General features: G+C 37.6%; 1 protein-coding gene across 2 annotated transcripts in view; it reads right to left on the bottom strand.

Annotated features, from left to right (window-relative positions):
* The window catches only part of lrfn5a (leucine rich repeat and fibronectin type III domain containing 5a), a 101130-nt gene that overhangs the window by 35510 nt on the left and 39666 nt on the right, over positions 1–25954 (bottom strand). Inside the window, exon 2 of one of the 2 annotated variants that reach the window (XM_087779843.1) lies at positions 16346–16446. In XM_087779843.1, coding sequence (XP_087635969.1) covers positions 16346–16348 — 3 coding nt within the window. In that variant the 5' untranslated portion in view covers positions 16349–16446. Of the gene's footprint in view, positions 1–16345; positions 16525–25954 lie in introns of those variants that run through there. The other variant, XM_087779844.1, reaches the window with a different exon arrangement.

Below are 25954 nucleotides of genomic sequence, written 5' to 3'. Positions count from 1 at the left end.
TTCAAGAGATTAAAAATGTTTTTCAGTAGCCAAACATTCCAAGGAAGGTTGTCTGCCAAATTAAAGTTTGTATCTGGGACGGACGCATCAGGGACTACTTTAACCTGTACCAGCAACTGGAGTAGAAATGACAATATATTCTGTGTATACTTGTGTTCTTATTTAATTAGTCTTGCTCTTGGATTTATAATCTGTCAGTCTTGGTATTGGTCTATTCTTTGTTATAATCTTGATTTGCTCTGTCTTGGTCTTGGACTGTCTTTGTTTCTACAACAAAGTGTATCTTGGTATTGGTCTACCTTGGTCTTGACTTGCTCTATCTTGGTATTGGTCTTTTTCTTGGTCTTGGACGATTCTTGGTCTTGGCTATGTCCCGGTGTCTGTCCTTGTCTTGGTCTTGGCCAAGTTTTGACTACGTCTTGGTCTTGACCTTGGTCTTGACTTGGTCTTTACTACACAGTGTATCTTGGTATTAGTCTTTTCTTGATCTTGTCATGGTCTACCTTAGTCTTGATTTGGTCTATCTTGGTATTGGTCTTGTTCTTGGTCTTGGATGTGTCATGGTCTTGGCTCGTTCTCGGTCTGGGTAGGTTTTGGCTAGGTCTCGGTCTAGGTCTTGGTCTTGTCTTGGTCTATCTTGGTCTGGGCTCGGTCTGTCTTGGTCAAGATTCTGTCAGTCTGCGACTAGTCTTGGTCTTGAATTGCTTTATCTTGGTATTAGTCTTTTTCTTGGTCTTGGATGTGTCTTGTTCTTGGCTAGGTTTTGGCTAGGTCTTGGTCTTGACCTTGTTCTTGACCGGGTCTTTTACTACACAATGTACAGTATATTGGTATTGGTCTTGTCTTGATCTTGTTATGGTCTACCTTAGTCTTGGTCTTAACTTGCTCTATGTTGGTATTGCTACTTGGCTTGGTCTTGGTCTCCATCCTGGACGTGGTCTTGGGTAGGTTTTGGCTAGGTCTCGGTCTAGGCCTTTATCTAAATTCTATCCGTCTTGGTCAAGATTCTGTCAGTCTGCGACTTGTCTTGATCCTTCCATGTTCGGTCTTAGTTTTGTTTGGGCCTAAAACTCCATTGTCTTGGTATTGTCTTCATCTACGATGAGGCGTTCTTTTCTACAGGTCTAGTTGCTAGTGAACATACGACTACAGTAGATCAGCAGGTTTTACCTCAACCAACGTATTGAAGTGGGTGACTTCAACACAACACCACATCTAAACACCTCAATGCATTGTGCGGCTGCCATGGGATTGTCAATCCGGTTTAAAAACAGCCGAGTACAGGCTTCGCATGGCAACCCAGACGGAGGAGTAACTCCAAACTCTGCCAAGGTTTGAAACAGACCATAGCAACTCCTGGTTTCATGCCAGCTTACTTAGATGTTTACTTCCAAAAAAAGCTGTTCTGACCTTGTCATTGGTAATGCAGGCGTTCAATAAGAAATGAGATACAGAGAGCTGAAGAAGAGGACCGGCCAAGAGAAAGAAGCAGGTAGAAGTGCTGGTGTGCGAGCGCTACATCACTGGGGATAGTGTATTCATGTGTGTGTGCGGGACAGGATGAATAATTCAACCAGATCCAAACATGAGCACAGTGTTTCATTATTTAGGCGCCTCACATTTAACAGGCGATCACACACACGGCAAACCCTCACGGAACTACCAAACTTAAAGTATCGAAGGAACGATCTGTCGAAATGACTTGGTGTTAATGGTCATGAAGCAGCGAAATAAAGGAGGGCTTAAATAAATGGTAGATCCTTGAGTCAGAAGAAAGATAAACTGTGGGGGGGACTCATGCAACTTTAATCCATCTTTTTCTACCATGTTTATCCTACCTCATGGTGTTCTATAGTGTCATGGCAATAAAAATAGCACTCAAAGGGAAAACCTCGATGTGCACAGAGAAGGGGTTTTTATGTTCGGGTCAACTGCTGTTTTACTGTAGCCATCCACGCGTACTGGTCTGGAGTTGTCATAGCTGTTTTCGAGCTGCCACAGAAGCTTTAAACAGTAGAGGGAGTCGTGTTTGAGGATGACTGCTGCCACATGAGTCCCTTTCCCTGAGTTTATTATTTACTTAACAGCATGAAAGGGACAATGTAGGAACCCCGTGTTCTTACAGGTACTACTTTTAAATAAATGGTTCTATTTTAAAGTTCAACTAATGCGTTGACTAAAATAGATCTACAACTCTATTGTACTCATCAGTATGTGTGTTTGTACAAAAAAATATATATTTTCATTGAAATATTGACATTAGAACATTATCTTAAGCCCCACCTTCTGGAGATACAATCTTGTCTACCTTAACTACATCCACTCTGCTTTGATTGGCTAGCATCAAGTCATCAATCCTTAAAGTCTCCACCTCCATGGGACTTGTTGTGTAAACAAAGCGGAGGAGGAGTGAACCACATTATTACGTCATCCTCATCATCCACTCTCTTAACCTCTTGTTCACCGGGATTTCAGAAGGGGGAGAACTTAAAAATGATATATATATATATATATATATATATATATATATATATCATTTTATATATAATATAAAGTAGTTCAAAACATGGTCATGATGAGGGACTGACTGCATCTTGGAGAGGAAGACACTCAACACAACATTTCAAACGTAATTATTTACTTTATTAAATACATATTGTTAAGTTAGCATAAAAAAACAACAAGGACAAATAAGTATATATAATATTAAGAGACAACTTTGTGGATGACACAAGGTAATTGCATACTAAATGTTTATATGTAGTACCAACCACTTTAAATCCCCCAATCCGTAAAACTCTAAATCGTGTTTCTGGCTCCCCCTAGTGTAGTAACAATTTTATTAAAAAAATTTTTTTCGCTGTTGCTATTTTTATTTCTTGACAAAAATGAGATAGAGCCTTTAATTTTCTTAGTTTCTAGTTTTATATTCCTATTTTTTAAGCATTTTCTTTTTGCATTTTTGAATCAAAATAAAATCCACAGCTACTTGACCGTTAATAAATAAAATCTGCGCCTTTCAATGAAACTATTAAACAAATATGAGTCGTGTTTTTTAGCATAATAGTTCTCAGAACTTTCTCCTGCATATAATGCGGAACATTAGCCCAAAGAAAAATATTCCTGGATATACTTGCATCGTAACTTTGAAGAAAGCAGATCAGCCAACAGCAATTTTTACCCGGAATTTCTCAAGTACCTCAGTGGCAAACATACAATTTACTTTGAAGACTGTATAACTCGGTCTTTCTCAGCATCTCCCGCCCCCTTTTTAAATATAGCACTTGGTGTGAATCCACTGGCTTTTAATTGTATCAGTGTTTCCTCGCAATCTGTTCCCAGCTAGAATAACCTCCTCTGGTGGAAGAGCTAATGAGGCGCGTGTCTAAGATGCCTGATGCCGAGACTTTTTCTGCTGATTAGAGGTAATATCAGCCTTTTCTCACGATAGAAAGCGGCAGAGAAACGATAATTAGCCGCTTCCCTGATTTAAGACGAAGTATAATGGTCAAACATTTGAAAAAGGAGCAACAATATTTAGATTTGTTTTTGTTCTGAAACACACTGATTTAATGCAGGTGTAATTGCTTTTATTATGACAAACTGGCTGCAAAATGGTTCTTAAGTAGCTGGTGTTGCGTGTACATGAATTGATTTCACCCTGACATCGTGGAGGAGCTTTTATTGATCAATTTATTGCCTCTTCAGCGAAGGCTCTGAAGCCACAAATACTGCTTATACAATCAATTGCCTCTGGTGCGTGTTATTAATCTTATTTATTATTTGGTCTTTTGTCAACGTCAGAGTCAGGAGTCTTCGTATCGATTCAAGTTTGTAGCTTCACTTTTGAGCATTAGAAAGTATTTGTGATACATGCCAAGCTGTTTTTTTGGATTTATTGTTTTTTGATTTTTTTTTTTTCGTTTCTCTGTATAAGAACTAATGCAAATCCATCAGAGGTCCCATTAACCGCAACCTAAGCTATGTTAATTTTCAAAATAAAACAATGGTTAGCATGACGTTGAACCATTGAATCCAAGGTGGGTGATGTTAGGTTTGTCTCTGGCGAGAGAATAGCACCCAACTCTAACGCAAAATGACATATTTCCCGACCAATCGCAACAGAGAAGGCGTAGTCTAGGGTGGAACATGATTATTTAAATAATGCAACATGTACTTACTTGGATTCAAGAAATATTATAATAATAAAAAAAAAAAAAACATTAATTAACACATAACAGCAAAGTGTCTCTTTTTAGGTCGATAAAAGCACATTTAAAAAGGAAATAAAATACTCAGGGTCAACTAGGCAAAAGTAATAAAAGGCAGCAATTAAGACAAATATAAGCACAACCTCTGCGTGGCCTTCCAATGTTTGCTCTCTTTTGTGCACGCATGAGTGGTCTGTATTTAATCTGGATGATTTACCGGCTGCTATTGATGGATATCTGAACCCCGAGCGACCCCTAAACAAATGCTTTTTAAATTCGAGGATAAATTATGCATATCGTTGTATTTACTGGTAAATAGTTTGACTTTTTTTTTCATGAACCAAAAACTATTCAGACACGAGGGATATGGCGTAAAGTAAAAAATGAAGCCTTTTTTTCAGATTAAAGTCCAGTTTAAAATCATAACATGATTTAATTCACATTGAATGTGTTATATCCAACAATTCATGACATATTTCATATCCTCAGTTGCCCCAGTGAAGATCTTATGGTCAAAGTTCGCTTCTTCAAGAGTAGTTTCATAGAAACATTGATGTTTTGGTTCTATTTTTTAAAGGCCTGCGGTCTTCTTTTGCATGCATCAATACTTCAAATCTCTAGTGATTGACTTCTCATTAGTCTGTGATTCTTAACATCCTCAAATTACAAGGATCCACTGCAGCAATGCTCTGGTGAGCTGGCCTCTGGACTTTGGCAGAGATGGATATAGATTCAGCCTTATCTAATGAAGCTTTGGCAAGCGTTCAAATCAGAAGATCTCTTCATCTCTTGCCCTCCTACTGAGTGTTACTGCTTTCATCCCACTTCCCCTCACAACCGTAGGCCCTGTTTAGATTCTTTTCAATACATTTTATTTCATGTTTTACATGAACACAGTTCTTTAGCCCGATAACACTTTAATTGGAAACAAATGTACTATTTTTATACGTCCTTTAAATGCAACTCACTCACTCGAGCTGAGAATAGTACAATATGTACACATTTTTTATTCATATTTACACTTTGGAACTGGTTTAAACATATATTTATTTAATATAAATAAGTATAAAAAGTAGTTAAATTGTGGAAGAGTATGTACACAAAAATGTATACACTCAAATAATTCAACGAGGTTTTACAAGCTGACTTTATCATACAGTTAAACTGGGATTCGAACCCACAACTCCTCAGATCAGAAGTCGACCACTTTCAAGTCTGAGAGCTACTTCAACACAATCATGCGATACACATATACTGTATAATATCATTTTAAAAATAAAACAATGTTTTGCAAAGTAAAACCTTGAATGGAGGCTAGGATTTGAACCCACAACCAAGACAACCACTTTAAAGTCTGAGAGCTACCTCATCACAATCATGCAATACATACAGTATATACCTGTGTATATATATATATATATATATATATATATATATATATTATAATCACAAAAATTAAACAATGTCTTGCAAAATGAAACCTAGAATGGAGCTGGGATTTGAACCCACAACCAAGACAACCACTTTAAAGTCTGAGACCACGTCACAATCATGCAATAAATATATATGTATTATAATTTCAAATATAAAACAATGTTTTGTAAACGTAAAAGAAATTTAAGCTAGGATTTGAACCCACAACTTCTTAAGGCCACAAGACAACCACTTTAAAGTCTGAGAGCTAAGTCCTCAAAATCATGGAATATATATATTTTATCATTTCACAGATAAAACAATGTTTTCCAAACGTTAAAACTGCAATTGAAGCTGGGATTTGAACCCACAACTTCTATTGTCACCATGATGATGCAATTAAAAATATTGAGAAAAGTAACCGCTTAATGATATAAATATTTATTAAATATATATATATATCTTCCAACATTTGTAGTTGTGTAATCATCAAACTGCATTTTACCCCCGAAAAAGGGTTAAATTAGGAGTGTAATGTTCACATAAATAACTATATAGTGAAGCTGCAAGTACCGTCGCTTCACTTTGAAGAATACGAAGACGGAGGTGAAGCTGAAGAGAGAAACCTAGAGCGGTGAATAAACCCACACTGCCGGCAGCGGCGAAGACAGACGGCGAAACCTTACACTTATGAATCACATTGCTCAATAAGAAATGAGGCAGTGAGAGAGAACAGAATAGAGATGAAGATTTGAAAACTGACCACGGGCAGAGAAGACAATGGGAAGAGATAGCATCAAGCAGAACAGGAGACTCGGGAGGAATCTGAGATGGAGGGAGGAGAGGAGGGTTTGTAGGAAAGAGACGGCAGTTATGAAGCCTCACCCGTCATGATGGCAGAATCGCAGCTTTATAAAAGGAAAGAGGAAGGTGGGCATCTGCAAACCGACAGAGCTTATCTATTTATACAGTAACGGGCCGTGTTAGGAGCAACCTGGTAGTTTGTCATTCAGTGAGAGGTACTTACTGTATGTCTGAGGTACTATCCTGTATACAATTTCATATGTTTTGACCCTTTCAGACACACTTGTATATTAAGAAGGAAAATGATGTTTGATTACGATAAATACGTTGAAACAAATGTGTGCTTTTAAAGTGGAAATGTTAAAGTATAAAAAAGTTTTTATTTATGTGAATGTGGAGGAAATATTTTGCAATTTATATGCTAAATAAAATTTGTTTCAACGCAAGAACTGTGTCAAATACTGCTTGAAAATTAGTCAATTAAATATATATATATATATATATATATATATATATATAGTTTGAGTAATTCATAATCAATAATATTTCGTTTGTTATTGTTTTATTAGAAAAATGTAATGTTTTGAAAATAAAAACCAAAAAATATCCATCTAAAAAAAACAACAACATAAACATTGAATTAAAAGATAGTAAAACATTTACTTTATCCAAAAAAATGTGTAAATAAGGGCTTTATAAACTCATATTTGATAATAATAATAATAATATTATTATAGATGAAGGTCATTTAAAAAATACCAAAATATTTTAATAAATACGTTTAAAAAAAGGAAATATGAACAAATGAAAGATGTTTTTGAAAAATACAACTATTTTAAATTATAAGTAGGACTTGAATAATCTAATAATCACAAACTATTTGATGAATTATTCAATGAAAATGGTATTTGCCAAAAGTTTGGTAGTTCCTCATCAATTTAATTCATTTAAAAAAATGTATAAATATTATCTTGGCAGCAACTTCTCACCTAAAGAAGTCGATGACAGAAGTTCAGAGATTGATACGAGGGTCGAGGACAAGTGGAGTGTCGGAAAAAAGTGACTCCTGGAAAGATATAGTTTCTGACTTAATCTCAGGTTGATGTGCGCTCCGGCGTTGACAGTGAGAGGTTCAAGTGCGGGGGAAGTCTATCATAAACTGCACTTGAGAGCTGATAATACTTGAACTAGATTTCTCTGCGAAATACATTTAGCTACTATACGATGACTGTGACAGTGAGGGAACGAGTCTGTTTGAGTCACGATTGTGACATTTAACACAAGCTTTAGTTCAACAAGAGCTGGATAAAGTAGCTCAGAAGACAAGGAAATATATTAGTAATAAGATAAATGATAAGGAGTTCATTAATAATTTCTTATATTTAACATTTAAGTTGATCATATTTGCTCAACTTGAGTTGCAATCTGCAGCTTAGTAAGACTAAAGTAACCGTAAGATTTCACTTTTTCATCTCTACGCAAGTTATTTTTGGTTAGCCTTTGAGGGTAGTTAGAAAAGAATAAAAAAAAAAACACGAGTAAATATGGCTTCCCTCACATCCTGTTTCACACAGTACATTTCCAGCCTGAGGTCAAAGATAAACACGTAAGAGACTGAACAGATTTAATGCGGTGAGTCATTGTTTGTTTCTGATATTAGCTTCCCTTTTTTTTTTTGTCAGATTATAATTCCTTTGGAACGATTCCTTTGCTGTATTGTCTCGGCTCAAGACTTTATAAAAACACATGTTGGTTATTCCGATTTTACCGCCTCAAAAAAATTCAGCGTCATCTCTACGTCTAAAGATTTTTAAAATGGGTTACGTAGTGGTTTTCGCCGATCCATAGTGAATCCCTTTTTTGTAGAAATATGACAACGCAGTTGCTAGATTAACGATTACAATAAAGCACATTACACTTTTCAAACAACTCTATAACAAACTGGTTTTAATTTATCAATTGGAACCAAATAATATAATAAGGCCTCATTCCAAGAAAGATTTAAAACTCTGTAGCTCAAATATAAAGCAAGTAACCGTCTATTAAAAGTTGGAATGTTTTTTAGTCTTTTTTTAGCCCTTAGCAACTTCTGCATCGTCTTTTTTCAGAATCTGTTACAAACAGCCATGTTTAAGGGACTATAAAGTATTTCAAACTAAACCACGTGGCCTGGTACCGTGTACTTTAAGTGAAGTGTTAAAAGGAGCTTCTTGGCTTGCTTATTTAAAATTTAGAATTAAATCTAAGGAATCTTTTACAGTGTTCCCACTTTAAACCCCCTGAGATGAGTAGATAGTCTCCCTTAAATCATATTAATACTCACACATGATGGCTTTAGTGTGGTTGCCTTGACCTGCCATTTGTTTCCAACTTTTTTGATAGTTATATTCCTTCCGTCACACCATGGCTCGATCCCTTTTGGTGGTCCGGTCTCACTTGCTCCTTTAAATGGCAACTAATGTGTGTTTTAAATAGATGTTGGACTCTATTGTATCATCAGTATGTGTCTGTTTGTACAAAACTCTCTTTTCATTTAAATATTTACATTAGAAAATGTGCTTAAGCCCCACCCACTGAAAACACTGTTTTTCTGGAGATTAAATCTTGTTTACCATAACCAAACCCAATCTGCTGTGATTGGTCAAGAATCAAGGGTTCTCATCGCATGTCATCAATCCCAGAAGTCTCAACCTCCAAGGGACTCGTTGTATAAACAAAGCGGGGCGTGATTACAGCTGGCTGGAGGAGGAGTGAAGCCATTATTACATCATAATGCACTCCGCTCTCGTAACCTCTCGTTCGCCCAGATTTCAGACAAACTTTATAAAGTAATAACATGGTCATGATGAGGGACTTACTGCATCTTGGACAGGAAGACTTCAACATTTGAAACATGTGAGTTTAAGTAAGTGTCTCTGATACTCTATCTTTTAATTCACAAACTATGTATTCACTAAATAAAATACATATTGAATGAGTTAGCATTAAAAACTAGCATAAAAGCTAATATCTTTCTTTCAGCATATATTGATAGTCTGATTGGCGGTCGTGCTGTAAATTGATTCTGAGGTTTTGACCCAGAGACAACACAAGGAATACCAAAAACAGGTTTGTTTTCAGCCACCGGGTCACATTGACCCAGAGATAACACAAGGGATACCACAAACTTGTAGGTTTTCAGCCACCGGGTCACCTAGACCCAGAGATAACACAAGGGATACCACAAACTTGTAGGTTTTCAGCCACCGGGTAACCTTGACCCAGAGACAACAGAAGGAATACCAAAAACAGGTTTGTTTTCAGCCACCGGGTCACATTGACCCAGAGATAACGCAAGGGATACCACAAACTTGTAGGTTTTCAGCCACCGGGTCACCTAGACCCAGAGATAACACAAGGGATACCACAAACTTGTAGGTTTTCAGCCACCGGGTAACCTTGACCCAGAGACAACAGAAGGAATACCAAAAACAGGTTTGTTTTCAGCCACCGGGTCACATTGACCCAGAGATAACGCAAGGGATACTACAAACTTGTAGGTTTTCAGCCACCGGGTCACCTAGACCCAGAGATAACACAAGGGATACCACAAACTTGTAGGTTTTCAGCCACCGGGTAACCTTGACCCAGAGAGAACACAAGGGATACCTCAAAACATGTTTGTTTTCAGCCACCGGGTTACTTTGACCTTGAACTACAGTTAAGGAGTTTTAAAATTGAAGAAAGCTGGTTATAGTCATGACTAGCTCAACAGTCTATACCTTTTTGCGTTTACCTAAAGTGTGCAAATGACTTTCCTTCCGGCCCATCGGCCATCATCGCCTTCCCATCTCTAACGGGGGGAATCTCAAGGGGGGCCGGCCAAAAAAGAATGAGGCAAGACCGGTGACCCGGGTCCAGCTCAGGCCTCTGTGGGTATCGGTGGCAAACTCCCTGTGGTGAGCGTGCAAGTCTTTTCAACAGCAGCGACACACACACACACACACACACACACACACACACACACACACACACACACACACACACACACACACACACACAGCTAAAAGGAGATTAGCACACACTCATACTCACATCCATAAGCTGCCAGGGAAGGAGGTAAGGAGGAGGTTAATGGAGGAAAGCAGGAGACGAGAGGGGGAATAGATTCGCTGTGATTGAAGCTGCAGAAGAAGATGAGGGGAATAGAGTGAAGGGGAAAAAATGAAGAATTTTCTTGCAAAAACGTCTAACTAACAGACGGTTCACGCAAAAAGGGGTAAATGTTTGGGTACAAAAAGGAAAAATCCTGGAGTTCCATCGAGCTCTCCCAGGGGCTTCTGGGAGAGTGTGATGTAAAGGTTAAAGCCATACTTTTCCGTCCACATCACGTACACGCTCTTCCCATCGCCATCCGTCAATTCACCCTGAACTCTTTGGACTTGTGCTCACCATTCATCCCACCCTCTCCTCCCGTTTAATCCATCACTCCACTTCCCCTCTTCCATATTTTCATCAATATCAGCTTAAAATGGTAGAAGGCAGTTTCAAATGATGCTCCACCTTATACAGATCTAGATACATCGAATGCTTGCGGAAAGATGGGACGTATCCCAGCTGCTTAGGGTGAGAGGCAGAGGACACCCTGGACAGGTTGACAGATTGACATCAATTCAGTCCCAAAGCTTCATACCTTTTAGAGTACTTGATCAAGTTTAAGGACTGTGGGAGGAAAGTGGAGTGCCCAGAGAATAACCAAGACAAGCATGAGAAGACAGATTGTCATTATACAAATATTATATTTATTTATACATTATTATTTTAAATAGGATTAAATGAACACCACAGATAGAGCTAGCCTTAACTATGTGGCTAATGCTTGCTCACACAACAAATGATTCTTGGGGGTTTGCTTATATTACTTTTTAGTTTCTAATACTAATGCAAACAGCTTTATTTATGGCCAAAAAACAAACAAAAAGATGTGTATCTTTCTTTCTCTTTCAGATGCCACTTTCGTAGTTCATTTTGTATTTTTCCAAACAAGAACGTCCAACATGTTAGCAAAAAACAAGTGTTAATGATACACTTTTAGTCTGAAAAACAAGAGCAATAATTAACCTTTTCTTAGAGAACATAATTTAACAATATTGGGGAAACAACGGGTGTATAACATTGTTGTTGGAATGTTGGTTGTTTGCTTCAGACACTAAACAATCTACAGTAGTTGGTGAATAAAGCAATATTTAAAGAATAAACAACACAAAATGATTTGGAAGTTGAAATACAGGTCACAGAGCTACTTATAGTAACAGAAGACACATTGCTCAGTACTCAAAATAACGTTATGCTTAGGGCCTGGTAACGATAAAAATAAATTTCGATACCGTTTCCAATACTTTCATCTCGATCCTGGTTCCCAAACAATTACCTTTTTTTCCACACCAATTATATGGGATTCATTTAAACAAACAACTGTCAATTGAGTATTTATGAGTAATTTTAAAGTACTTTTATATACTACTAGAAATGTCAAGTGTACGTTTACGGCTAGAACTTCATGAAACATTAAAAATTAAAGTTAATTAAAATGTTAATGAAGTGATGGGAAAGTTTGAGCTAAAGTGTTCATCAAATTTACTTGTATATCTCACTGATTGTATTTTTTTTATTACTGCTTGACTGGGAGAGGAATGTTCGAGTAAAGAAGTATCAAAAGAAATAAAAGCCAACTTTTGAGCTTGATGATAATAACTTTTTTTTAAGTTTGTCCTTGATGGTAACCTTTGGAGTAAGATAAGTAACGGCTTGTAAAACTGTGAAGAAGATAAAACGGCAAACTATCAGCTCTGTGCTTCAGAAATACTCTGTATGTAAACTCTGTACTACTTTCTCCTTGCAAGTAAAATGTGTTTCTTTAAACGAGATCCGATTTCTATTCTCTGTTTAATTCAATTGTAAGTCGGAATGATTAACGTGAAACTAAGTCCATTTCGCCCATGACGCAATCTCGTATACACCTAGATCTGTATATCACTAGATTCCTCTACTCTGGACTGTACTGCATATAAAGTCTATTGGTTCATCTGCAGCTCCAATTGCCTTTTCGTCCGACTACTCCGTGACATGTTGACATCCTGAAAACAAAATGTTCAAAGTACTGGAATTGGAAAAAAAAAAAAGAACAATGAGTTTTAGAATTGCTCTACCTGCTCCAGGGAACAAGGGAAACCTTATTTAAGAGAGCAGAATGAGTAGAGCTGCTGAATTTCCACCGGCGCATAGGTGTCAGTGAACCAGACACATTGCCCACTGCAAGTACAAACGGCATGAAGAGGTGCTGAGCGCTATCTCAGGAAGCAGTGAGGCCCCAAAAAAACCTTCGTTTATTTACACTTGAATTTGCACTTAAAACATAAAACGACGAGTGTGGAACCGAAAAAAAAAAAAGCCGGTTTACTTCCTTAAAGCTGACACTTGGGGGGGGGGGGTTACTGTGCTTGGGGAACTTATCCCCCTTGCAAATCTCTTCTTGACACCGATTGACATACATTCCACGTTGTTTTATACCAAAAATGAAATCACTTCAGCAGCGACAACTTGAGGCTATGATTATATCTGGGTAGCAGATCAAGTCGCTGAATACACAGGCATGCATATTCATCAGCAAATACGTGATCGCGGGCTATTGTCAGATGTGTCTTCCTATTGCCGGAAGCATCCTTCCCAGAGTTATATATAAGTCCCCTGGAAAATCCATACGGTCAAAGTGTGCATCTACGGTCTAATTCCTATCGAATTATATCATTTGCATTTCAAGGTTCGGAGCCTCATCACCAGCGCAGACTCATAATTAAAACGTTTCACACATCGGCGAGGGAGAAGCAATCCTCCGATATCATCCCTTTTCATCCCCGCTGTTGTTTGTTCTTTCGTCTTTTTCTCGCTGAGTTCAGCAGTCCGTCGCATCCCAGAGGGCGTTATCGAGGCTGGGAGATCTAACAACCATCTACGAGGTAAAGGGAAGCAGAGGGCAAGGAGATTGTGATGCTGGGTGTCAAAGAGGGGGGAAAAAAGAGGGGGAAGAGGTGGCTTGAAAAAAAAAAAAAAGATGATTTGATGCTGAATATGAGCGTGTTTGATGCTTGGGAAAAAATCTCATCAGACGTTCACGTAAATATGCTACATCCTTTTTTTGGATCTGCCTCAAAGAACCTTTTTTTTTTTGCCTGCGGCAATAAAAAACTGGGTCTGGGATGAAAGAATGTTGTTTGTTACCATTTCATTCTGTTTAAAAATTTTTTTTTAGGCTCGAGGAATCCTTTAAGTCGTGTCCAACCTCTACTGGTTTGAACAGTCGGTGTTGCGATGTCTATTTTAGCTAGTTTTAGCAAGTTTAGTTAGCATTAATTTACCTCATGATACCATTAAGCGGAATTAGTTAGTGATGGTCTGATGAAGCTTCACGAAGCAGTTCTATTATGTTCAGAGTCCACTAGATGGCAGTCTCTGAGCCATTTTCCTTTGTTTTGAACAACTGTTCAAAAGAAAAGTCCCATCATTTTTAAACCAATGGCGCCACCAACTGACCCCTAAACCATGTGACACTGTTTCATGAAGCTTCATCAGCTCATCACTAAAATTAGTCTTTTTAAAGACTCGTTCAAATGGACCAATTGTTCAGGAACAATTGCCAGTTTTGTAAACACAACAAAAGATAAGATAACTGGATGGATGGATATATTATATTATATTATATATTACACAAAATAAGCCATAGAAAAACAGAACCAAGCACCAACTGTACTATAATCATCAACCTAAATGTTATTTGTTATTTTCACCTTTGACCCTGAATCCCAACAACCAAAATAATTTATATATAATATAATAATGTGTATTTTTCCAAGTAAATGTGATTTTTCAAACATTTTGTTAAAGAAAAATTGATCTGTCACTAAGATTTTTGGTTGAAAAAGTATAAGTGACACACAAAGTAAAAAGAAAAACTTCGATACATATCCCTTATTTGTACTTTTAAAGCATCCACAGCTAAAGCTACCTTTTTTTTTTTAGCTTTCCTGTATCATTCACAATGTAAAAATTCTGCACCATCATCAATCAAAAGCTAGCATCAGGTAAACTCACAGGCCTTTATACTTATGGTGCATTCTGGTTCTTACTTTCAGAGCTATTCATGGTCAGTCTCCTCCTTACATCACTGATCTGATCCAGCCTTACACCCCAGCTCGGGCTCTGAGGTCTGTGGATCAGAATCTACTGATGGTTCCACGCACACGGTTCAGGACCAGAGGAGAGAAATCTTTTCAGGCTGTTGCTCCTAAGCTTTGGAACGATCTTCTTCTCTCTTTGCGCTTGTACTTGACTCCTTTAAGAAACATCTTAAGACGTTTCTATTTGTTCAGGCTTTTCCTTGATTTTCTCGAACTCCTGTGTTGTTCTCAGTATTATCTTGATCTTTAAAGTATGTACTTTTTTGAGTATTGTTTTGATTGTTTAAGCGCTTTGTGACCCTGGTCTGGAAAAGCGCTATATAAATAAATTTTACTTACTTACTTAATTACTTACATTGTTTTGGACCCAAAGAGGTGACCAGGGTCCGGAACGCTTATCAACAGGTTCATTTTTAAGTGGATGGTTTGTCAGAGCATGTTGTACTAATTTTTCCATCTTTTTTAAGGGTGCAACTGTTGAAGTAATACAATGGTATTAAAAGTAATACTAGGTAATGTGGGTAGGTTGTCCTGCCCAAGGACACAAGGAAGTTTTTCTTTTTTGTTATGAAGAGCCAGATCTACTTACCTAGCTACACGATAAGCATCAAGATTTTTCACCAGAGTATAGACGTGACAAAACAACCCAATTGAGGTTTTCTTTTTAGACCGATGACTTATTTCCGACATGAAAGGGTAAACGGGAACATTGCCAAGAGGAAGACTTGTCCAAACGAAAGATAAGGCCAAATGAAATGAATAACTTTAATGCTAATAATGAATGTGTCATAGACCGATAAGAGGGCATTCTTGACCTTTTCATTACCGAAACGCTCGGCCCACTTCAGGACACAAAATCAGCGGGGGAAAGATGACTATGAGCCGACGACAAGACTCATTTTGGATTTTCCCCGATTTAAGAAGATTTCTCACGCAGTTTGATGCATCGTTAGATCTGCAGTTAAGTGTTTCAAAGTTAATTTGAAATAGGCTTTTTTATCTAAGAAGACATCGAAGGACGTGTGGTGAGCGATGACATAAGGGATTGTTACTTGTTATTGAAACAAGAATAAATCATCTTAATATATATATCAAAGTACAGATTCGTATCCAGTAGGCTCTGGAATCCTACTAGTAGAGATTGGAATTCCAATCTGTACTAAACTGGGATCTACTGAACTGGGATCTGAGTACTGAATATTGGAATTCCAATCTGTCCTAGAAGGATTCCAGATTTTACTAGGGAATTCCAATCTATACTAGTAGAGGTTGGAATTCCAATCTGTACTAGTAGAGGTTGGAATTCCAATCTTTACTAGTAGAGATTGGAATCCTACTACTGAACTGGGATCTGAATATTGGAATTCCAATCTGTCCTAGGAGGATTCCGGATTCTACTATGGAATTCCAATCTGTACTAGTAGAGATTGGAATCCTACTACTTTATTGGGATCTGAATATTGGAATTCCAACCTGTCCTAGGACAAATGAGAATTCCACCAAGACAATCTCTAATTCTAATAGGAGAAATTCGGATTACATCAAAAATGTTTTTCAGATTCCAATCTGTACCGTGACATATATAAACCCTTATTTTCGTTAGGGACCGGTGTATTATTGTCCTCGTTTTCATGGACCAAACTTTAAAAAATAAAACGGAACATTTAGTCTTTTTTTTTTAGTGATAGTGAGACGAAATCTTACCATGAGATGTAATAGTTGATGATATCCCTTCAAGAATCACATGTTACCGTGGCGATATCATGGATGAGGTGCAGGTCAACGTCTTCTGTGGGGTCGCCTCACTGAAAGAAAAAATAATAATCATCAAAAAGTGTTTTTTCCAAACACAAAAAAAGATTTAACGGTGCAAGCGTTTTTAGTTAAAAGCAAGAACCTGCTCGACTTGAACAGTAATAGCCATTGATCTCCTACTACCTCCATCCTTCCTTCCTTCCTCGCATCCTTTTCCCCTTCGTTTCCCACCCCCCTTCCCCAGCTTTTCTTCATCTCTCCGCCAACCATTTCTTTTTATCCCCTTCTGCAATTTAAATCTCTCACCTCCCCTGCTCCCTGGACCATTGGTTCACTTCTCCCCTCTTTTTCCCCTCTTCCTATTTCTTTCAGCTCCTTCAAAGGGTACAGGACAAGGCCGAGACAGAGGCTGCCTTCTATCCCGGCCGAGGCTGCAGGATGGAGAGAGGGGAGGAGGGAGGGAAAGGAGCTAAATAAGGAGTGGAGGATGAGGGCAAAGAGTGAAGTGTGAGGTGAATTCAGCTTCATTGATCAACGGGGGAAACTGAATCCAACTGTAAGAAAATAATAATTTCAATGACAGAGTAAAGCTAAGAAATTACTAAAAAACAAGACCCGGAGACGGATATGGATGGGATTCGGAGATTGCTCCGGCATTAATAATGTAGGCTAGCTTGTGTCTCACATTAGTAGACGTCGCACAAACGCAAACACAGCAAACAAACGCACACCCGTCCAATAAGGAAGAATCTGCTTGCAGCAGCATCATTTCTGTCGACGACTTCATCTCGCATGTCGAATGGAACGTTTCCGTGAGTTTCTTGGAGCTCAGGGATGCATGGAGAATGTGTTCGGGGGGGGGCGACAATGAACAGAGGTCTGAGGTAGTGGACTAGGATAGTAATGTGGAGCAGGTCAGATGGAGGACGCGGTCGGACTATTCGGACGGAAGGATAAAGGAGAGGGGGCAAACGAGGGGTTGAGTTATGGATGGGATTAACATGACATCGAGATTTACACCCAAACTACTTTACCGAGGGAAGCTGTCGAAAGGCACTGTGGACTTTAGATACTGACAATGTTCGGTTTATTTGCCGTCCCAACCTTATAAATAGTTTTAAATGATTTGACAATACGGTTACTCTTAATCCATCCATCTGCCGTGGCTTATCCAAGGTCAGCAAATCAGGTCCAGATTTTATGGGGGTATACTGGGGTCTGCCCCCATTTTCTGGAGATTAAATCTGGTTTACCATAACCACACCCTCTCTGCTGTGATTGGTCAAGCATCAACGTTTGTCACTGCGTGTCATCAATCTTGGAAGTCTCCACTTCCCCCGCTGAAGGAGGAGTGAAGCCATTATTACATCATAATGAACTCCGCTCTCGTCACCTCTCGTTCGCCCAGATTTCAGGGGAGGGGGAACTTTATAAAGTAATAACTTCAAAACATGGTCATGATGAGAGACTTACTGCTTCTTGGAGAGGAAGATTCAACATTTTAAACATGTGAGTAAGTCAGGAGAGTTTTCAAATTGTCTTCACGAAAAAGCAAAAATTCTAAAACACAAAAACTGTATATATTTTCGACTCAAAGAGGTGACGTTAGGATCAGCCGTTGAATCAAGATCTTGGCCTTTTGGCTCAGCTCTCTCTGCACCATGAAAAACTCCTATAATGCGTTATGAAATGATATACCTTTATTTTTCCCTCTGTTGGGAATGGTTGTGACAGGGGCAGGTTCACAAAAGAAACCCAGATAGAAAACAATTACACATAAATATATATTAGAATAAACACAAAAATATCTCAACCAAGAAAACTTTTCTAAGTTTTTCTCAAGCAACCTCCTGTCACTTTAAATTGTATTATGAATACTGCTCTAGGTATGTTAACTACCTACCTGTTCATTCACTATTGTAAAAAGCTATTTTAAGTTTAATTTATTTAATGATTTTGTTGGATAATTTCGTCAATATAGTTATACTTGGATCCCACATCTTTAAAGTGACAATTCTGCTAGTTTAGCTCAAACTAAATATATTTTAAATTACATTTAAAGCTGTGGTACATAAGTAAAAAGAAAAAAACAGAAAAAAAATGCTTTTCAAGCTTTATGTGAATAACATTTGTCTAAATCTCCTGAAATGTTTGCTACTCGAACATATTCAAGGCCTCCCACCTTTACTCAACCATGAAACTAACTGATGAATAAGAAGCCGAGGCAAAACAAAAAACTTCCCACCTCACTGCATCGCTGGAATTGACCTGCTCGCCGCACAACAGCCTGCAGCCAGAGTTTCTCTCAACATGCCCCGAAATCCGCCGCAACCACAACCACCGTTGCGAGAAAGAGTTGCATTCTGCTTTAGCAACGACGCAATGTAGCAAAGAACACAATTTGGACCCAAGCCCGTTTTTCCTTTTTTTTTTTTTCCCCCGATCGCTACAGCATTCAGGGTTTCTTTCTAACTTTACTTTTATGGAGCATTTATTCCCAACGTAAGTTAAGATTACTCAGTGAATAACATGAAATATGCATGATGAGTGGGAATATTAACTTATTTATAATGTCTTTTAAAATTTAAAGCATTGTGGTGCTCTCGGTTTGACCCTGAAAAAAAGGATATCTGCCACCATTTAATGTAAGGGATGCTTGCACAGCTAAAAAGGACGTGGTTGTATAATTCTTTTGTAGACGCAAAGAGTCCGTTTTGGTTTGAGATTACTGTTAATTTTAAACAATCCTGCCATACGTATATCTGAGTGTGGTTAGCTCCATGAAAAAAAGTCTTTGTGTATTATACTCTTTTCCCCCCTCACGATTCCCTCGGGCATAGGCGAGTGTCTCAAGCTAATGAGCCTCCTTCCCCAAGGTGAGGCAGCATTTACACAGTCTTGGGTTTGCATTTGGCGAGTGTATCCTTTTAATGAGACGGGGGGCCTCGGGTGAAAATGCCACTGTAACTTTTCTCATCATGACTTCTTGATGATGGCGATGAAAGCTCCGCGGTATCCCCGTGCGAAACAATTCCTCTCATTTCGAACGAGGAGAAAGGTCTTGTAGAAATAATCACTTTCAATAATTGAATATGTTGCGTAATTCAAAGCGGGAGAAGTTCCAACGGGGAAAAGAGACTTCATGGATAGTTTTGTGGTACCCAGAATATTATTCTCTTTTCTTTTCTCAATGTGTTCTCCTTCCTCTTTTCCAATCCCTATGTCAACCCCTCCATCCTCCAATCCGGTCATAGCCGGGGAGGTCGTCAACCTTGAGTCTAGTTCTTCTCAAGTTTTCTGCCTTCCTGTCTTGAGATGGTGACATGTAGTCATAGCAACTGCTTCGGACGCTGTTCTGTATGTATTTGTTTTCCAATAAATTCTAAAATAAGTATACATATATATAGTACTATCTAATAGATTACTTTATAAGTCCCTCAAGGGGAAACTCCAGGTTAATGGCTGTTATAAAAATCAAGAAAAATAGTAGAGAAATAAAATGGCAAAGAATACTTTAATGGTCAGTGTATCAAAAAAAGAAGAAGAAAATAAATAAACATTTCTCAGGAATGTTCATAATAAGACATGGTTCAGATGAAAAAATTTAGTATGAAGATCAATGTGTCTTTTTTCTTCTGGCGAGACCTACGTCTCTAAATAGAGGTAGATTAATGTTCGTGTTGATTTGCTGACATATTTAAATGCCAGTGTTTAAGATAAGATAAGGGACATAGATGATGGATATTAACAAATTTGTTAAAACTAATGTTAAAGTAAAATAAATTTTTTGGTGAAGGACATCAAACACATGGATAATGAAGCTAAATTCAGCCTCAAAGAATGAAAAGATATTATTAAAACAAGACTTTTACGTCCTATTTGGTAAATACATTACAAATACATTTTGTTCCATCCCATACTTTGGTCTATACAATTTCTTCTATCAATCTCTGTAGTCGTCAAACTCTTCCTCGCCTACTGTGCACGTCATGGAAACAAGTTGCGTAATGCTAAGTTTGCAAAGAAACTCAGGTTCTCGCACTGAATGCGGTCGCAGTTATTTTCGTCGCATGGCAAATAGAGCTAATGCAAATCCATCAGTGGGCTAGCGAGCTCCGCGCCACACCGCTTAAATATTTAATTCATGTCATGTCGCATTGCTGATATCAATAGGATTGTACAGGCATTAAATCAGTGTTACAAGTAAAGTGCATTCGGTCAGTTTTACAAAACTATTTGCATTTTCTAGTAGTATATTGGCTTTACTCGGATAAGCCTTCAAAAAGAACACTAACCTTTGTATTCTTTATTTAAGAACAACTGCAATTCATTGTAGTCCGTATTTTTCCGGTTGTGAATTTTGTTCTTGTCTCTCACATGGTCAATAACATAGGATAGAGTATAAAGATGCACCAAAACAGTTTTTGGTTACTAATTAAAATCATTCCATGAGAAGGTTCTGTAGTACCTCTCCTTGTACAAGTAAGATGGACCTTAAATTCCAATTGAACTCATAACATTTACGTCTTAACCGTCACATTCCTCAGTCAAGAGAATCTCCCTTCAAGTACATCATTTTGTATCATGTACTCCACCAGGACTGTACTAAGTACAAGGAAATAACGGTCGGGGGAGTTTGAAACAAGTCAAGCGTCCCAACAAAGTCGGTAAAAGACTATAAGAAATGGAGATACTGGGTTACAAGAGGGACGACCAATAAGAACAAGCGCCCGATCCTTCCTGTGGCGACCCCCTGATGGGAAGACATTAAAGACAGTACATCGTATATATACCACTTGCTATCACATGCAATATGGATGTCGACAAGAGTCATCCTGAAGGATTCAAATCTCGGAAGAGTCTTACTAGTTCCCTGCTGAACGAGAGGTTAAAACGGCTACAATCGCACACACTGTTTATGAGAGTGAGACTATATGTGTGACCGGGTCCTTGAGTTAAGGCCCGATTCTTAACCAGGCAGAAGGAAATGCGATGAATTATTTAAACGGGCCGGTACGCAGAGGAACATATGTATATAGTGAGCTACACGGTCTAAGCCACATGCTGGACCTCAAGCCGAGGAATAAATATAAATAGTTTTTCTTATTATGAAATTGATGAGATTAACTGAGCTAGAATGCTTGTGTTATTAAATTTACTCGACCACACGTATTAAAATGTTGAGTCGGTATTCTTTCAAAACACAAGGGCGCATTCAGACAGATTATAAAACAACAGTGAAACAGTTCCAAAAGTTATGAAAGTAAGAAATACAAAAAAAAGGGCTAGAGTTCAAAAAGATGAGTATTTAGGTGAGTTTTTAAAACAGCCAGTGTGTTAATGTTTCGAATGTCAAGGTGAGAGGGGGTTCCAGAAGCAAGAGGTCTAGAGGTCTGGGGGAAAGGTTGTCGAGGGCTTTAAAAGTCAGGAGGAGGATTGTGTAATTCATAAGGTGGCTGGTAGGGAGCCAGTGAAGTTGTTGAAGAACAAGGGTGATGTGATTGATAGAAGGGGTCTAGGTGATCATCTGGGAGCAGCATTATGTAGTAGTATCCTCGGATAAACCTTCAGGAAGAACACTAACCTTTGTATTCTTCATTAAAGACCAACTTTAATTCATTCTAGTCCGTGTTTTTCCAGTTGCGTACTTTGTTCTTGCCTCTCAGATGGTTAATAATTTAGGATGGAGTATAAAGATGTGCTAAAAAACAGTTACCAGTCATATCTTCTATGAGAAGGTTCTGTAGTATCTCTCCTTGTACAAGTAAAATTGACCTTAAATTCTGTTTCAGTTTCAGTCAGTTTTCTTACCTGACAAAATACATCAGGTTGATAATCTTCTAAGTACTCAATTTAAAGGGTTTTTCCTGCTGTTTTCTTCTTAACACCGTAATATTCGGATCAATCCCACGATTGAAAAATTCATAGATTTTTGGGGTACTCTGAGACTTTCCAAGGCTAAACATCCAAACAAACCCATGAGCTTGAGGCAAATAAGTATTTCTCAATGCCATATCAAACATAGATGTAGAATGTTAAGTCCATCTGAGCAATGCGCCAAAAAAACTTTCACTCGATTAATGAGGGGAAATTTCACAAACAGAAGGTCCTTTTTAGTCCATCCAAATCCCACTGGAAATGGCACAGGTTTATTTAAAGTCATGCCGGTCAGCGAAATGTTTCATCCGGAATCAGAGCGAAGAAGGTAATTAACAAACCTCGCGGTGGAGAAAGGGGTAGACGAGGGGAAAAGGAACTCCTGAGGTCGCGTCAATATTTGTAGCCGGTTGATAATCCAAGCAACAGCTGTCGCGGACGTTCAGTCAAAAGGTTCCCCTGTGGGGGGGGTCACTAGTTCAAGGGGTCAGGACTGTGTTCGTCATCAACGTCTTGGTGAGTTAACACGTCGTAACAAAGTCATTTCGCTGTAGATATTTTGAGGTGTTCGAGGTAAAAACTTTTCTATCCATGGAGTCATTAGAAATTTGGTTTAAATCATAATCATCGGTACTTGTCGAGGTTTGATTAAATAGACTCTAGTTTTGGCTTTTGTGTGGTTGTGCGTTTCTGTGTGTAGCTCCAGCTGGACGGTATTTCATCTCTGCATCTGTCATTATTTTCCAGCCCATCCCTCTCTATCTGTGGCTGCTTCGCATCCATCTTCCTTCTGTCTCGTTCTCGCCATCCATCCGTCTCTGCCCACCTGACTCCCTTTGCCTTCGCATCATCCTTCACCAGAGCTCCGCCCACCTCCCGCTGTTGAGACAGTAAAAAAACCCAGAGAGGCGAAGACGTCGATTCTATCAATGCCACCACTTTATTTTTCACTTTTTTCGCAAAACTCTTGTTTATTTGTGTTGATTTCCCCCTGAATCTAAATAGAGATTACAAGTTATTTGGAATCCAATCACTATTGGATTATATTTTCGGAAGGAATAAAGTAGAGCAGCAAAGGGGAAGGGGATTTACGATATCATTTCCGCTATTCAAAGCTTCGTATAATTCAAATATGATTCAAATGTCATGAGAGCAATTCTACCACTGATATCCTATTGGATTACAAAAAGAAAATTACACATTTATTTTATTTTATTTGGAAAAAGTTCACTTATGACCACGAGTTATCAGCAGATTCTGATCCAAGGTTCTGTAGTATCTCTCCTTGTAAAAGTAAAATTGACCTTAAATTGATCTCTAATATCTGTCTCAGTCAGTCAGATAAATGTACTTCTTTAACCTGGAGAATTATCCAAATTAGTATTTTACTGAAAAACACAAACAACAAGTTTGTCCGGACGTTTTTCTCTGTGCACTTAATTTTAGTTCAATTGTATATGTTCTATATTTATGTATATGTGAGGAAATTAACAAATAGAACTGATTAATAACTTTAAACGAGCCAACATTGAGAACTGAATGTGTTGCTTATACATTATATTTGTACTTTAACTTTTGCTTTTGTTTTGTTTACTGGCCCCGCACTGACCTCGTATTATCACTAAGTCCACATGCAGCGTTTGTACTCAACTCCAGGATATACCATGTACTCTCATAGGGCTTGGACTCGTAAGAAGGAGGGGGGGGGGATTATCATCCTGGTCCCAATCAAACATTGAAGTGCATTTATCCGATGGCCTTCAAATCCCATAATCCTTTTGTTGTAAAGCTTCAATGCATTTAGACGGACGCAGCTACTTTAGCATCAGCGACGGTTCAATAGCACTTAAGACGGTGAAAGTCAAATAACCGTCAGTGAGATGAAGTGTACTGTAGAAACATCAACTGACATTATCAAAACTCGCTGTGACAATTTAAGCTTCTTTCTCAAGAATGAAGCGGCGAAATATTCCCCTAAATTGACATGTGATGTTTATGTTTCAACAGGTTTGTTTTCAGGAAAAATGACAACCCGTTTTTATAGTTTTTAAGCAGCTGCCAGTGATTTTGATTCATCTTTACAAAGAATGTTGTGTAGAATTGATGCAGTAATTTGTATATGTGATATATATAAATAAATATAATAAAATAATGCATTTCATTATTTAAGTGGGTAAGAAAATTGCAAAATGAATATGACAATTAAATTAAACGATTGTTTTTTTCATCTCAAAGCTTCCGTTTATTCAGAATTTCCTTTGTTTTTTTTAATGTTTGGCTCAAAATCCTGGGTTTTGTGCCCAGAAACCCTCTCTTCTTCTGTCGAAATGAAATGAGAATGTGAGGATTTGTTCTCGTGCTCATACGGCATTTGAATATGAATTTGTTTTGAGCCCAAACAAGTAAATTACTAGTGTCGAGAAGATGATTGGAGCCAAGGACCCGCTTTCCGAAAGAAGTGTTCAAAAAGTACAAACTTCAGAAGGAAAAAAGAATCCAGTAGTCCACGAATGTGAAACTAGAACTCTTACCATGGATTTAAAAAGAAGCAATATTAGTTAAGATGTCATCAAAAAACAGCGGATGATGGATAGAATTTAATTTTAATTTTTTTGGTTTGCGGGAAGTGTTTTTTTTCTTTTGGAAAGCCACAGTTACAGTCTTTCTTCTAACTTCTTATGTTTTCAATGGTTTGTCTTTCAAAATAATTTGAAAAATCAACAAAAAAACAATCATTTAAAAAGTTTTAAAAATATGTATTTTGCGAAAATGTGGTAATAGATTAAACCAAAATCTTTCCTTTCATCAATTACTAAAATAGCTTTTTAAATTATAATTCCAACTTTTGGAAACTGTGATTGTTTCAGCAGTACACAATAATGATAATAATATTATTAATAATAATATTTATATTAATAATAATAGCAGTAAAAGTAGAAATAATAATAGTAATAATGATAATCATGATGATGGTAACAATAATAGGAAAAGCAATGATTATAGCAATAATAATAACATAATAATAACAATAATAATAACAATATTACATTATATAATAATATAATTATAAGAATATGTAATACATTCATGATCTTGCAGAAAACTCAAGATCACTTCACGAATACAAACAATAAAATCCGACCACATCACTGTGGTCATCTAATAAATACACAATGAATACAGATATTAAGACATAAAGTACACATATTGAGAACAATGATAAAAACAACAATAATAGATAAAGTTTCAAAATTAATAATAAATAAATAAATAAAACGAAAATATTATTGTAGATGAGTAAATAATACAAAAAAAAGTTCTAAATACTTCTAAATATATTAACAACATTTACAACAAGTACTTTTTTTTTTACAAAACACAAACAGAAGAAATATAGAAAAGGGGAGAAAAAAAAAACATTATTATTTTGAGGTGGAGTTTGTTTATATAAAATCTCTTTTTTGAGTGTCTGTAAGTGCAGTTTCTATGATTCAACAGAGTTCTTGAATCATGTATGGATTTTTCTTTTTCCTACATAAAACAACACGGGGTGAGTCACATATTCACCCCAGTATTCTCGAGTGCGTCCAGACAAAGTTGAAGCTGATAAATAAATCATTGACAGATGCTTGCATTGACGACCCGCGGACCTGAGACGCTGAGCCTTTCCTCAGGAATCGG

The sequence above is a fragment of the Callionymus lyra genome, chromosome 18, assembly GCF_982586985.1.
Source record: "Callionymus lyra chromosome 18, fCalLyr1.hap1.1, whole genome shotgun sequence".
Classification (NCBI taxonomy): Eukaryota; Metazoa; Chordata; class Actinopteri; order Syngnathiformes; family Callionymidae; genus Callionymus; species Callionymus lyra.
Note: the sequence above shows the minus strand (reverse complement) of the source record. Positions and strands in the feature narration are given on the sequence as shown.